Genomic DNA, 14324 nt, shown 5'->3' with positions numbered 1-14324 from the left:
ATTTTTTTTATTTTGTGCACTGCCAGTCAGGTGTGCATACAACTTTGGTTTTTATTCCAAGGTGGTAACCAAAAAATGTCCCATCCCTATTTTATGACCCCCGGTAAAAACCTGGATGTAGCAAAAGCTATTATGCCTTATCAATATCAAGCAGATGCAAATTCAAGCAAAATAAACCCCCAGTCCACATAGATAGATCATTATTTTATATAGCACTTTTACAAACACACAAAGCGTGTACAGTGATAAGGGGAAAACTTGCCTCAATCAATACCAATGTGTAGCACCCGCCAACCCACCATTTTGCACCAGAATGCTCACCGCACACGAGCTGAAGTATAGAGGGAGAGAACACTGTTTTTGACAAATGAATCAGGGAATGCTTAGGTGGCAGGTTGAAAGAGCCAGGGCTGGGAATTTAGCCACAGCACCAGGAAATCCCCTACTCTTTGCAAAAAGTGTCATGCGATATTTAATGGTCACAGTGAGTCAGGACGGCCTCTCCTATAGCAGTGTCCCCATCACTGCGTTGAGGCATTGGGAATACTTTGACCAGAGGGAAGATCACTCCCTACTAGCCCTCCAACACCAGTTCCAGCAGCAACTTTTTTTCCATCCAAGTACTAACGAATCCCACAGCTGCTTAGCTTCAGCCATTCGGCAGGAGATGGGAGCATGATGGGGCAGTTACTGCCTACACATTCTTTCAAGGTCACAAGTACAAATGCGATGTGCCACATCATTAAAAGCGAATTGTCCTCAACACACAACCCTCACACAGCCTGCTAAACATGTCAACACAATGGAAAAATAGATTCAGCGGGTTATGAACATTTACACATAATTTATATCCTGGAATGGATTTTTTTTCCCCATTTTGGAAAACATGCAATTAGATGGGATAGAAATTACACAATATATTTATTTCTCAAAAAGTCCTATTATAGCCAAAGAGTTTCCTCCCAACACCTGCCTTTTGGAACAAATAGATAAAGGGAATGCAGACAGCCAGACATTACATATATCAGATCACAGGCCTCCACTGCGGTAACATGACCATTCACGGACCTACTGTGTCCTTATTCAGCCTGTCCCAGTCACTATAATCCTTGGACAGTGAATTACAATAAAGGGGACATATAGCGGGTATATTCACCTGATTAATATGATCAAATGCATTAACATTTAAGCTTGCCGCAGGCTACAGACTGAGCACTGTGTAGAGGCATAAAATTCCTAAACAAAAACCTTGGTTGCAGGGGGAGGGGTCAACTGTAGGCGCTACAGCTTTGGAGAAGGGGTGTGGAGGGAGTTGTTAACAGAGAGTCCGTAGTAGTTCTCATCCCACCCTTATTGAAATACCAACCTTATTGAAATGGGCTGCATTCTTTACATACCAGAGCAGATAACTGAGGCAAGTTTGTGAGTAGACATGAGTAAGTTCTATATATTCCCTCATATAGACTTGCATGCACACACCCACACCATTAAAAGCAGACATGCGTTATAGCATAAATTCAAATGTAAAAAATATGATTTGATTACCTGACAAGCATATGAAGGTACTGTAGTCTCCCACACCACCAGTTGCCAGAAAGGGAATCTTTTTCTTTGTTCGCCTCTTGACCTCCGCGAGAGCAAGCATCCTCTCATCCCGTGGAGCAAATATCTCCTTGCTGATGGCAGATCTTGCAGTCATAGTGCGGTTGACACCATTCTCTCTTCCTCTCTTCAGATAAGAGTGTAAGAGAATGTAGAACAATGCTAACCATAATGATATCTGGTACATACGTAAGGACAACAATTACTCCTGGACACCATTCACAATTTCAAAATGCATTCAATTAAATGTAATCTTGGGAATAGTTGCAGACTATATTCTGCTCCACCACCAAAATGCCCTGTTCTTGGTGTCTCGCACAATGCTTTGTGCTTGGCTGTACAACAGCCAGACAAATATAAGTGATCATGGTCCCACTTCACAGCGATCACAGCGCACTTAGCCCTGGTTATGGGTATGCACTTTGTTGTACGTCGCTCTGGATAAGAGTGTCTGCCAAATGCCAATAATGTAATGTAATGGTCCATGTTGGAGCAAAATATATAGATAATGGTAGGTTGGAGGTTCTGCAGGACAAATTTGTGGAATCAGCAGAAACGATTAAGAGCAGAACTTCCAAGGCAGTCTCTGGAAATCAAAAATATGAGGAGGGTAAGAGGAGCCAGGTGGTGAAGAATTGGAAAATGAGAAATAGCCAGTTCTTTTGCAAGCTTGTTGAGCTTGCTGCCCATTGAATTCAATGGAGATACCCAAGGTGATTGAACAACCAAAGAAAACCTGATCAATTTTTGCACACATTGTGTTGTAGATTTAATTTTAAAGATAAAACTGCCCATTAATCGACACTCAATAACCCATAATGACAGTAAACACGGGTTTCAAAATGTTTGGATCTGGAGAGGGTGTTAGCTAGCTAGCGTCATCATTAACCCATTTAGCTATAGTTATCAAACTGAATAAGTTTGGCGAAAGCTCAACTGCATTACCTTTTTTAAAGGAATGAAGTTTGGTTTTTGACTTTGTTGAAGGTGTGTGAAAGAAATAAAACATGGAGAATGAAAGAGCAGGGAGATTATGAAAAGCTCCCACATGAGCCAAATTTCGCCAAATAAATAGTATGTCAGATCTTGTCCGTTTGACAAACATTATTAATTTGGTAATAAGCTACCAAAGAGAGGTTGACTAAAAATGTGAAAAACACAAATTTCAGCAGTAAACTAACATGTTGTTCTTTTTTTATCACAACAAATGGTGATATGTTCGAAGTTGTTAAACAAATGTAGATAAAAATAACCAGAAATAAAAGATGAAATTTGGATTGGTCATCTCATGTAGATCTTTTCACCTCAAACTCAATTGTCTGGTCCTGATTACCAAATCCATCAAATATTTTCATTCCAAAAACATTTCAAAGGCAAAGAAACATCAGCAAGAAAATCAAAAATCCAGGCAGAAATGAGTTTAAACAAAATTGTCCTTTTAAATAAATAAATAAATAAAATCAGGAAATTTTTCAATGATGAGCCTTGCTTAGGATTTATCACTGGTTGTAAATATCTTCCCACCGTAATCTGCATGCAAAACAAAAAAAAGGGATGGACAGAGTGGAATGCTACAGCTCATAATGAGATATTTGGTCTGTGACTTGTTTCCAGAAATGGTGAGTTGGTGGGCAGAGCCAGGTCAAGTGGAAGTAATTATCTGGGGTATTCAAAGAGCAGTGAGTGCAAGTGTCTGAGTCAACAAATCCCATTTGAAACATCTTTTGGTGAGTGATATGAGTTCTGTGAATTACCTTGTATTGTATTAGTTGCAGGTTAGTATTGGTGGTCATCGTGAAGGTGTTCCTACAGATTTGAGTCCAGAAGTCTGAATTGTAGCTGAGTGATAAGTCTTTTTCTTTTTCCAAGGCTTGGATGGGGAGGGATATTGTTAGGTCTGTGGTTGATATTAGTTTGTATAATTTGGAGATAATTTTTTTGGTGTTGATTATTTTATTAATTTCATCCATTAGCGGAGGTGGTTGTAAGTAGTTGTTCATTATTTTAATTTTATATTTTAAAACAGATTTTAATTGAAAGTACTGGAGGTATTACTCTTTCCCAATATTATACTTATGGACCAAATCCTGGAAGGTGATGAAGGTGCCATCCTGAAAGATGTGTTGAAGATGTGCGATACCTTTTTGTTTATATGAGGTGAAGGAGAGTGGTTTTTTGTTCATCAAGAAGTCAGGATTGTGCCATATTGGAGTGTATTTGCATGGGGCCATTGTGAATTTAAAGATTTTGCTAATTTTCCACCAGGCATTCAGAGTTGTTGAAATGACAGTGTTTTTGAAGCAGTTGTGGCGTTTTATAGAGGCACTGAGGAATGGTAGATCGGAGATGGAAATTTATTTCGTTTTATTTTTCCAATAGAATTTAGTTGTGATGGTGTTTAATGAACTAAACCATTTTGTGGTGGGCTGGGTTGGAATCATTCTGAAGAGATAGTTAATTTTTGGTAGTCGGCACTATTTATGCGTAAAATGGTTGATTTTGTCCAATTCATAGCGTAGTCAGATATTTGAGAGAATGAATTAATGAGACTGATGACCTCATGCAGGGAGTTTGATGGGTCTTGTAGGTAGAGCAAAGTACAATTTCAAGTGCTAACAAAGATAAGGACTAGGGCCTATTCAATTAATGGATTATATTTATATCTATATATTTATATCTGTGTTTAAAACGCAATAGACTGATACTCTTCAGGCTATAGGCACAGTCTATCATTGAGCCTTACGCTTTATCTCAAATGCTAAATCCCTTACTCATCGCTGTTATTTGTATGAAAAGGCAGGTCTGACTTCATTATCCTACCATAGATGTGTGGTCCCCCCATGCTTGTTTTACCACCCACATTACAAAATAAGGAACTGTTGTCACTAAAGAAATGGAAACTTAAAATATGTTATACAGATAGAACCGTGGGTTTTAACACTTTCAAACTGTATATCCTGTTACCATAGTGATGGAAATGCGTAAAAACCCCTCAGCTAGCCCGGTGAGACTTACACGGTTAACTGACAGAATAGATTTTATACAGTGAATTTGTTTTTGTATTGGAAATTGTCTTTGTGCCTAGCTGTGAATATGATTAGATTGCAATAATCTACCCTGCTATCAGTCTAAACCAGAGCTGATCAAAGAATGGATAATCTGTGACAATTCATTTGATTTTGGCTGTAGTTTAGCTAAAGGGCCATTTTCATGGAGGCTATGAATGCATTTAGGTGGGCCAAACAAAATGATTTCAGATTTTAAAGGAGCACTGTCACTTCGCCATCAGGGCAGCAATTTCCTAAATATGGGGCAAAACCTCTAAGGGCAAACGTGTACAATGATGTCACTGGACACGTTTAGCTCGAATCACCAGCCTGATACCCAGAAGGTAACCAGCACTCAAACTCCACCCTTGAATGCAGTGACTGGTTTATGGGTGGGCACCGATCCAGGCAATCACATGACACTCCCACAAAAATACAGTAACGTTAGCATCTAGATATCACGGAACCTACCTAGGCTAGCCTGAGTGATATGACGAACAGGTCTGACTTCGCCGAGTTAAAGGATAAGCTTTTCGATTTTGATGAAAAAATATAACCTAGCGGTTGTGAACTGGAATTTACAGAGGAAGAATTGCGTGAGGCAGCCAAAGCAAACAGATGCCTCCTGAGACAGATTTTGCATCACTGCCAATAATAACTTTGAACCCTGGCTACATCCTGCAGCACTTAACTTCTTCTGCAGCAATAGGAGGATTAATTGTAAGTAGTAATTAATTCTGTTCAAACATATATACTTATATAAACATATAAACTATATACTTTTTTTCTGAAAATGTTTTCTGAAAACTATAAATGTCAAAATTATTGGCACCCCTAAAAATTATTGTAAATAAAATGTAAGTGAAATTGGCACTACAATTTTACTGAATTTAGTTACTCGGTCTAAAGGAACTACTGTACATTGTGTCATTCCATCACGTCCGGATTCACGTCCTGAGTCTAGAGTATAAAAATAAGGTGGCAAGCATGCAAAATCCCTTTGTTATCCATCCATCAATGGGAAAAGCCAAAGAACAGTCAATTCAGAAGGGACTGGTGGTAATTTAAGTCAAAAATAGTACAAAAATAAAATGGAAAACATGTTAAACATATAGAATGTTTGCAAACTTGCCAGGAAGGGGACACAAGTGCATGTTTAAGAGACAAAACACAGGGGGGAACTGCAAATCAGAAAGAGATGAGGGTCCCTGCCAGAGACTGTGCTGACAGGGCCATGAGTCAAACAGCTGAAAGGACCAGTCTGTTGTTTCTCTCCACAGTCTACAGGATTTATTAAGACCATTTCCTTCGGCAAATCAAATTAATAAATTACATTACATTATTGGCATTTGGCAGACGCTCTTATCCAGAGCGAGGTACAACAAAGTGCATACCCATAACCAGGGATAAGTTCGCTGAAAGACCCTAGAGGGAAGTACAATAATAATAAAATAAATGCATTCACAATCCCCATTTACCAGAATGGAAAAAACACCTCACTGCCACACTCAGACAGAATGTTAGACTGCAGCCAAGTCTGCAAGCACACAGCATTATACACAGAAGAGAAGAGCTGCACAACATTGCCAAAACCTTTTGACTCCAAATCAGGACAAAACATCCACAATTACTTTATATTTTCTTACAGGAAATGTTTCAGAATCTGAAGATTTTATCTACGGTGAGCAAGATAACATTTCCAACGAATAGAATACATTTAACAATTCACACAATCTCATGCTACATGTGGATATTCTGAACACAAATTATTATTTTTTAGCATTCAATCAAGTCTGTCTTTCCATTGCATTGGAAAACAACCAGCCTTAAAGGTCCAGGATACAAGATTCAAATTGCAGTTATATTCCCCAAAAGTGACAGTTGTAAATGTCAATACTAGTACATGAAATGGCAAATGCAAATCGTATCATTTAATTTAACATTTTAATTGACAAAATCAACAATTAGGCACACATTAATAATTTAATTAACCCCTTAAGTATCACCCCTTTTCTTAACATAAACTTGAAAATGACATACCCAGAATAAAATGGTTACTACTCCATCCACCCCTCCCCCACCCCCCTCATCACTCACACCTGATGACTTTGTCTCCTTCTTTGAAAAGAAGGTTGACGCCATTCGCAATTCCTTCTCCCAACCCTCTCCCCCCGCTGACCCTCCTACCTTCCCCAACTCCCTAGCCTCCTTTTCTCCCCTCTCTGACTCCGACACATTGAAACATCCCACTGCCCGACCACCTGTCCTCTTGACCCCATCCCCTCTCCCCTTCTACAATCTATATGTAATGACATTCTCCCTTTTCTCTCCTCTCTAATCAACACCTCCCTCTCTTCCGGCACCATGCCCTCTTCCCTGAAGAGGGCCAGAGTCACTCCCCTGCTCAAAAAACCCCTCTGCTCTAAGCAACTACCGGCCTGTCTCTCTTCTTCCCTTTCTCGCCAAGACTCTGGAAAGGGCGGTCTGCTCCCAACTGTCCACTCATCTTCTTCACAACAATCTCCATGACCCCAACCAGTCTGGCTTCAAGAGTGGCCACTCCACTGAGACCGCCCTGCTCGCGGTCACTGAGGCACTCCGCTCTGCTAAAGCCAAATCCCTCTCCTCTGTCCTCATCTTCCTCGACCTGTCGGCCGCCTTCGATACAGTCAACCATGAGATTCTGCTCTCATCGCTGTCTGGGATGGGTGTCACAGGGTCTGCACTCGCTTGGTTTTCCTCCTACCTCTCTGGTCGCTCCTACCACTTGGAGGGGTTCAGTCTCTGACCCTCACCCCCTACAAACTGGAGTCCCGCAGGGCTCAGTTCTTGGTCCTCTCCTCTTCTCGCTATACACCATGTCTCTTGGTTCTGTTATCTCTTCCCATGGCTTATCACTCTTATGCCGATGACACCCAACTCTTTATTTCCTTCCCCCCCCCCCCCGATACCCAAGTCACCACACAGATCTCTGCCTGCGTGGCTGATATCACTGCGTGGATGACTTCCCACCACCTGAAGCTTAACCTTGCCAAAACTGAGCTTCTCTACACCCCTAAGTCCTCTCCGTCAATTGACCTCTCACTGACTGTTGAGGACTTCGTAGTTTCCTCCTCCCGTATGGCAAAGAATCTTGGGGTGACTCTTGATAACCACCTCACCCTCGCTCCTCATGTATCCTCCACTGCCAGAACCTGCAGGTTCTACCTCTACAATATATGCCGTATCCATCCTCTCCTGATGAAGAAAGCCACCCAGCTCCTAGTCCAGTCTGTACCATCAAGCCCCTCCAGCTGGTCCAGAATGCTGCCTGATCACCAGTCAGCCCAGGTCGGCTCATGTCACCCCACTCCTCATTGGCCTCCACTGGCTTCCTATTGCCGCACGCATCTGATTCAAGGCCCTAGTATTGGCATTTCAGGCTGCTAAGGGGACTGCCCCACCTTACATCCAATCATTAATCACTCCCTACTCCCCAGCTAGACCACCACCTTATGGTTCCCTCACTACGAGCACCTGGCGGTCGAGGTGCACGTTCACACCTGTTTTCCGTTCTGGTTCCTCAGTGGTGGAATGACTTGCCTACCACTGTCAGGACAGCAGAATCCCTCCCCCTATTTTGACAGACTAAAAACACACCTTTTCAAACCTTTAATACCTTAGTCCTCCCTCCTAAATGGAGTTACCCTATTTTGGAGGCAAATGACCAGGGTGATAGGCTACAAGTGCAGCTGGTTATGTCTCATGAAATACATGCAATGAGACTGCAAACTGCCTGAAGAACATTTAAATCCTAATGCTTGAAAAAGGGTTAAAAGCTGAACAAGATACGCATTTAATTACACAATATGTCATTAACAGGAACTGAACAAACAAGCATGACTTAAACGCAGCATAATAGATACAATTTTTGTGTTAAATTGTTACTAATCCCTTTTTATCATTGAAAAAGGCTCACTGACATGTTGACTCACCCTCTGTCTGTGTTTATGGGCAATTCCACAGTAATGCAGGGCTTAAAGCAGGAAATAATGAAATGTCTGAAATATATTGTTTAGAATAATCTGAAATTCTTCTGTTAAGGTGGTGGTATTTAAATGCTCTAAATAGCCGCTAGTCTACTTATAAATGTCAACAAACAGATATGCAATATTCACGGTTTCGCAATACCATGACAAAACAATTAGGTTCATAATATTAGAAAAGTTATGCTGGTATTTTATGGAGCTACGATTAGACACTTTCCAATTTCATAACGATTCAATGACAAACTGCGCAATGTCATTTTAAATTGGCAAATGCCGCTGTTCGACATCGGATTTCTTATTTCGTATTTTTTCTTTTAACCAATTTTAATTGAATCCAACTTTAGTTAAGGCGGGGCTGTTTTTTGTTAAGGTGGCCCGCCTTAACAATAAACCACTGAATATGCTAGATGCTGTGTTATAACTTTGCCAAGATAATAATAATAGTCAACTTGGACATTAAGAATTATATCCATGTTCAGGCTTGTAGACTCAGCCTTTAAAGAAAACCTACCTTTTTTCCTCCAACTTGTCAGAAACATTGCACTGTCGTGTATACGTTTCCTGTCACATACCATGCAGAAACGACAAACTTCATGGAGTTTCTTGCAATAAGTGTTAAGCAGCTGCCCATCCCCACCATTTTCTTCAACCCAAGCCCATCTCCATACATTTTTCCCTCCCCTCTCAATTGGGCTTGTGTCTTCCTGAGATTGAATGAACTTTGCTTCCATGTTTCAACGGATACTTTGAAGACTGACATGGTGACTGACTGTAGCTCCCTACTCATTTAATGAAAAACTGCCTGACTAGCACACCATTGGTAATTGAAGAATAAATGGTTGCAAGACTGAACTTGATTGGAGAGGATGCATCCAAAACAAAAACAAAGACACGTGGGACCGTGTTATGACATTTCTTGCATGTTACAAAAGAATGGATGTTATCATACTGATATTACACAGAATGAAATTCCTCCTGTAAATACTATAATTTTAGGGGGAAAGTAGTAAAGTTATGCATTATCTTCACTTCAAGTGGTTATTGTGCTTTTTTTTGGAGAGAGAGAATATTATTTTGTGAAAGAAAAAAAAAGAAAAAAGCCAAACACCAGAAATCCGGCACCGTGCCTGAGAACTGGAACCCCTGTTAATGTCAACCTGAGCATGAAAAAATAAATTTACTTGGCAATTTCATGTATTATGTCCAAAAACAGTTGATTGTGACAATTTTGAAATCTCATAAAATGTAGACTAACAACAGGAAAGTGTTTAAAAATTGATTTATTAGTCCCATTACCTATGAAATCCGATATGCCTTCTACAAGCCACATTATCTCAAGTTCCGGCGCCGTGGGAGTGCAATCACAGCACTGCTGTATACAGTGATCCTACAGCCCCTGCCGAGTACCTCCACCCACCCTCAGAGGGGCGAGCCAATTATGCCCCACGCGTGTCAGCCAACCTCGGCTTTGGCAGGACCAGGGATAGAACCCTGCAACAGCAGGTGATGCAACTGATGCCTGCATCAAGGCCTGTTGCTTTAGCTGTGCACCACTAGTTCCCCATTCATTACTTCCGTTGTCACAGAAGACATCAAAACAATAGCCTGAAACTTGCTACCTACAAGTTTCAAATTGAATTGAATTGAAGGGGAAGCTGGCTAGCTTGTTCTGACCAATACAAACAGACATTGCTATGCTGTAACAATCGGCACAAGTTTAAAGTTAAACGTTAGGATACTAGCACAAAAGCTTACTGGCTGAACTCTGAACTGTTCTGATCAATAGGCTATGAGAGGTAACATGTTGCTACACAGCACCAGTTGCCACAAGCTTATTAAAAGAATCCATGCAAGCAATGATAAAAATAAAGTTGTGTGATGGGCCTCTCTGACATTTCTAGGTAAGCAAACCGAAAGGAGGGTTGGTAGCCTTCCTATTGTTTGGTTCTAACTGTCCTGTTGCTGGGACTTCCTGTTTGAAGGAGAAGCACATTGCTTATGTTGCTCCTACTGCTCTACCTTAGATTCTTCATGTTTTGTACATTTCTACATACTCATTTTTTCAAATGCTTCTACCATTACTAAAAAAAAAAAAAAATTACATGTAATGTACTCCGAACCCAATTCTGCCCGCTTTTTTGTGGATTAAACTCCGAACACCTTAGCGCAAAAGTAGCTACACAGTACCGCCACACATCCTTGCTTCTCTTCACTCCATAGTCGTCCTTGCTCTGTGTGCAATGTTTAGTTACTCCATCTCTGCCAGTAGTGCTATTTTTATGTCTGTGACAATTAATCTGTATGTGATCAACAGCAAAACTGACCTCTAAATGGCACAGAGTTAAAACAAGAGACTGCTTATTTTTCTTTCTGCTCATTTTAAAGCATTGCTTTTTGTTTTCATATTTTATAAATTAGACAAAGGCCCTGTGCAAAAGGAAACCTTTTGGATTATTCTTTGTTACTTTTTAAAAAGCTGATTGCAAAGGCCCAGACCCAGGTGATTTACACATTAGGGCTTTAATGAGTCAGGTGAGTATAATTCCATGCATCTAACTGCAGTGGCTGTTCTGTCTGGTGTTAACAACCATGCGTTCCTCTAAACCAGGGGTGTCGAACTCCAGTCCTGGAGGGCCGCAGTGTCTGCTAGTATTCCTTTCAATCAGCAGCCAATTAAAGCCTTGAGAACAAGGTGTGTGGACTCTTTAGCCAATGAAAGACTTTGAAATTCATTTTGCGTGCTGATGCACACCAAAAACCAGCAGACACTGCGGTTGAAGCCAACTGTGATGCATTGAGGTGGATTCATTATGCCTTGGGGTTGTGTGGTAGCTGTAATTTCTCATGCCAAAAATTGGACACACAAAATCCAGTGAGCAGGGCTGGGAAGGGATAAGTTACCTTGCTTTACACAGTTGAATATAGTGAAAATAGTGAGCAAACTTAGCTACATCACTTGTACACACGGAGTCTGGTCGCAAACATCTTAAAATCCAGGCCAATATTTTTAGAGGCGAGGTGATTAAATAATCCTGATCCTAGCATTTTGCTTTCTGACATTTTACACAGCTTAGCTTGGTAAAATTAGCTAATCATCCATTTTCTGTGGCTATTTGCACCCAAAGCGGTCTTAATGCTTTGTTGTATAAACAGAATGCATTAGATGCCCTGAGAAATGCCAAGATTGTTTAATTTGCTATAGCTAGGTAGTTTAGCCACGTTAGCTACTGAGGCTACATGGTAGAATTTCCTCTACCAGTCTGCCTCAATAACTGAAAATAAATTGCTGCACTTGTCAAACTTTGACTACCTCACATTACCATGAAACTCATCGACACTGGGGACAATGTGACTGGAGTGGGTGGAGATCTCGGAAAACGCAATACCATCCCTGGTTTTTGGTGTTGAGATACTGGCATCTCCAGTTACGGAAGAACGTCCACTCTCGTTCCGGCCATCTTGTGAAATAGGCATCATACTCGTTCATGCGCGGGTATGCTCACATAGAAGGTGCGTGCAGTGTGAAGTAAAACCAGTAAAAATAAAATTGGAATGTAATGACTACAAGATCTTCTGTGTGGCTCAGGAACAAAATCTGTCCCTGGAGAGTAATTAAGAAATTTTAGATTTCAAAAGTATAGTCCAAAATTATTTAATTTGACCAGGGTAAATTCGTAGTTTTGAATGGACTTCAATAGGGAAATGTGCATACACAACTGCAGTACCAGGAGTAAACAATGGAGTTTCAGGCAATGGCAATCCCAGGCCCCCTGCATTGACCTGCAATATAAATTAGTTATTATACAGCTCAATGCCCCCTGTGGACCGCTCGATTCCATATCGGTTTGTAACTTCCGTTCAGTGGCACGATGACCCCTTGAGGGGATGTCTGACCGTTTGCATCTTCAATTTCGTCACCTTTTTTGCCTAGTGCGTGAATGTCTTTAATGAAGACAATGATCATTATAATTATTTGAATAAAGTTACTGATTAAGCGTGGAAATCCCCTTTTAAATAAAATATTGAATTGCATTGCCATTTTACGCATTTCATTTTCATTTTGGCAGATATGCTTCCAGAGTACGAAGCCAAAAGAACAGATATTGCACTACTTATGGACTTCATTGTAGGCCTTAAGGGAGAGGAAATGACCCCACATTCCCGCTTTCTTGATTGAGCACCTGATAGACCAATCAACTACTTCGGCCCTCAGAACACATTCCCATAAATAAAACTCGTACGTGCATAAAATTATTTACCCTTAATTTGTTTGACAGTAGGCTAGACAGTTGTCTAGTCGCAAACCGATGTTTGCGCAATTCTAGATTTTACCATATCCACCACCTGTGGTGCCATCGCATTGCAAGAAGTTTTCGAAAGCAGAGCACGTTAGCCATGTAAACTATCCTAAGGCGTTTCAACGCAAGGCAACCAGTCGAGTCATAAATCCTCGGTAGCTGGAAAAACTGGTATTTACCTGCGGGAACTAGACAAAACCAACTTCATGTCCTTACACTAGGAAAGGGTGGCGTTTTGGAAACTTACTGAGCGTGGACTTGTGAATTACATATCTGGATTGGGCCACTTCATCTACGATCATGAAGCCAGATGTTTATATTTTCGCTACTAATAGCAGTAGTAGCATTAATAATAATAAATTGAAGGAAAGAAAAGGGCTTACAACTAAACAAATTACAGAACTGTCCAGTATCCTTCTTCAGCTAGGCAAAAACACAGACACTTGAACACGAAACTGCACCAAACGCCACTGAAAGCAGGCTAATTAGCCCTGTTCTCTCTTGTCAGTTCTCGGTCTTCACTACCGAAGTTATGCGACTTCGCTAACGGTTATATGAATCGAATATTAACGATACAATATCGTTTTTTTACTGAACAGGTGCACGGAAGATCAGTTAAAATAAAGTTGCATCAACTCCATCATATCGAAACAGGTGGTAGGTAAGTTCACGAATTAAATGTAGAAATACTATTTGTAGAAATGAAGTCCAGCAAAAACCTACCTAATAGCAGCTCGCAGAGTGGTTTAACACACTTTCCACGTGGAATATCTCTTATTTTGGCCGCTATGCTTGGTCAGTTCATCAGTTTCCTTGAATCCATTTGATCCGGTTAGTTGCTGAAGCTATAAACATTTTGCTTTTCACAATCCGTTTAACACCAACCTATAGACTCCAGCTCACTTTGCGTTCAGCCTAGCGCGGACGAAATAGTTTGTACACTTCAAACTCTTATAGCTAGTCACGTGTGGTAATCGTGTACTAAGTCAACACGTGCATGTTTATAAATAGGCTATCCTACGAAATCAGTATCATCGTCCAATTAAAACATTAATAAATACCGTAGGCCGCATTTTTAAACGACAGTTGTACAAAAGGCAAATAATATGTATTTATGCATTACTTCTGCTGGTAGACAGCCTGCAAGAAATACGATAACGTTACAAGAAAGTTGTAGTCCGAAGCCCAACTCATTAATTAACTTCGGTATACCTAAAATTTAGTGCAACCTAAACATAACGCGACGAAACGGACAATAGAACATATATAGGCTACGCTTGGTAATGTATCCAAGTATATTGTTTATTTGTAAGTAATTGGAAAGGGTCTACTTACCCCTGACAATTTCG

At 40.6% G+C, this 14324-nt stretch overlaps 1 protein-coding gene across 3 annotated transcripts in view; it reads right to left on the bottom strand.

Annotated features, from left to right (window-relative positions):
• Positions 1–14324, bottom strand: part of LOC133128707 (syntaxin-binding protein 6-like) — a 61011-nt gene that overhangs the window by 38283 nt on the left and 8404 nt on the right. For 2 of the 3 annotated variants that reach the window (XM_061242425.1, XM_061242426.1), the window contains exon 2: positions 1546–1729. In XM_061242425.1, coding sequence (XP_061098409.1) covers positions 1546–1699 — 154 coding nt within the window. In that variant the 5' untranslated portion in view covers positions 1700–1729. Of the gene's footprint in view, positions 1–1545; positions 1730–13698; positions 13906–14324 lie in introns of those variants that run through there. The other variant, XM_061242424.1, reaches the window with a different exon arrangement.

Source organism: Conger conger, chromosome 5 (assembly GCF_963514075.1).
Source record: "Conger conger chromosome 5, fConCon1.1, whole genome shotgun sequence".
NCBI lineage: Eukaryota > Metazoa > Chordata > Actinopteri > Anguilliformes > Congridae > Conger > Conger conger.
Note: the sequence above shows the minus strand (reverse complement) of the source record. Positions and strands in the feature narration are given on the sequence as shown.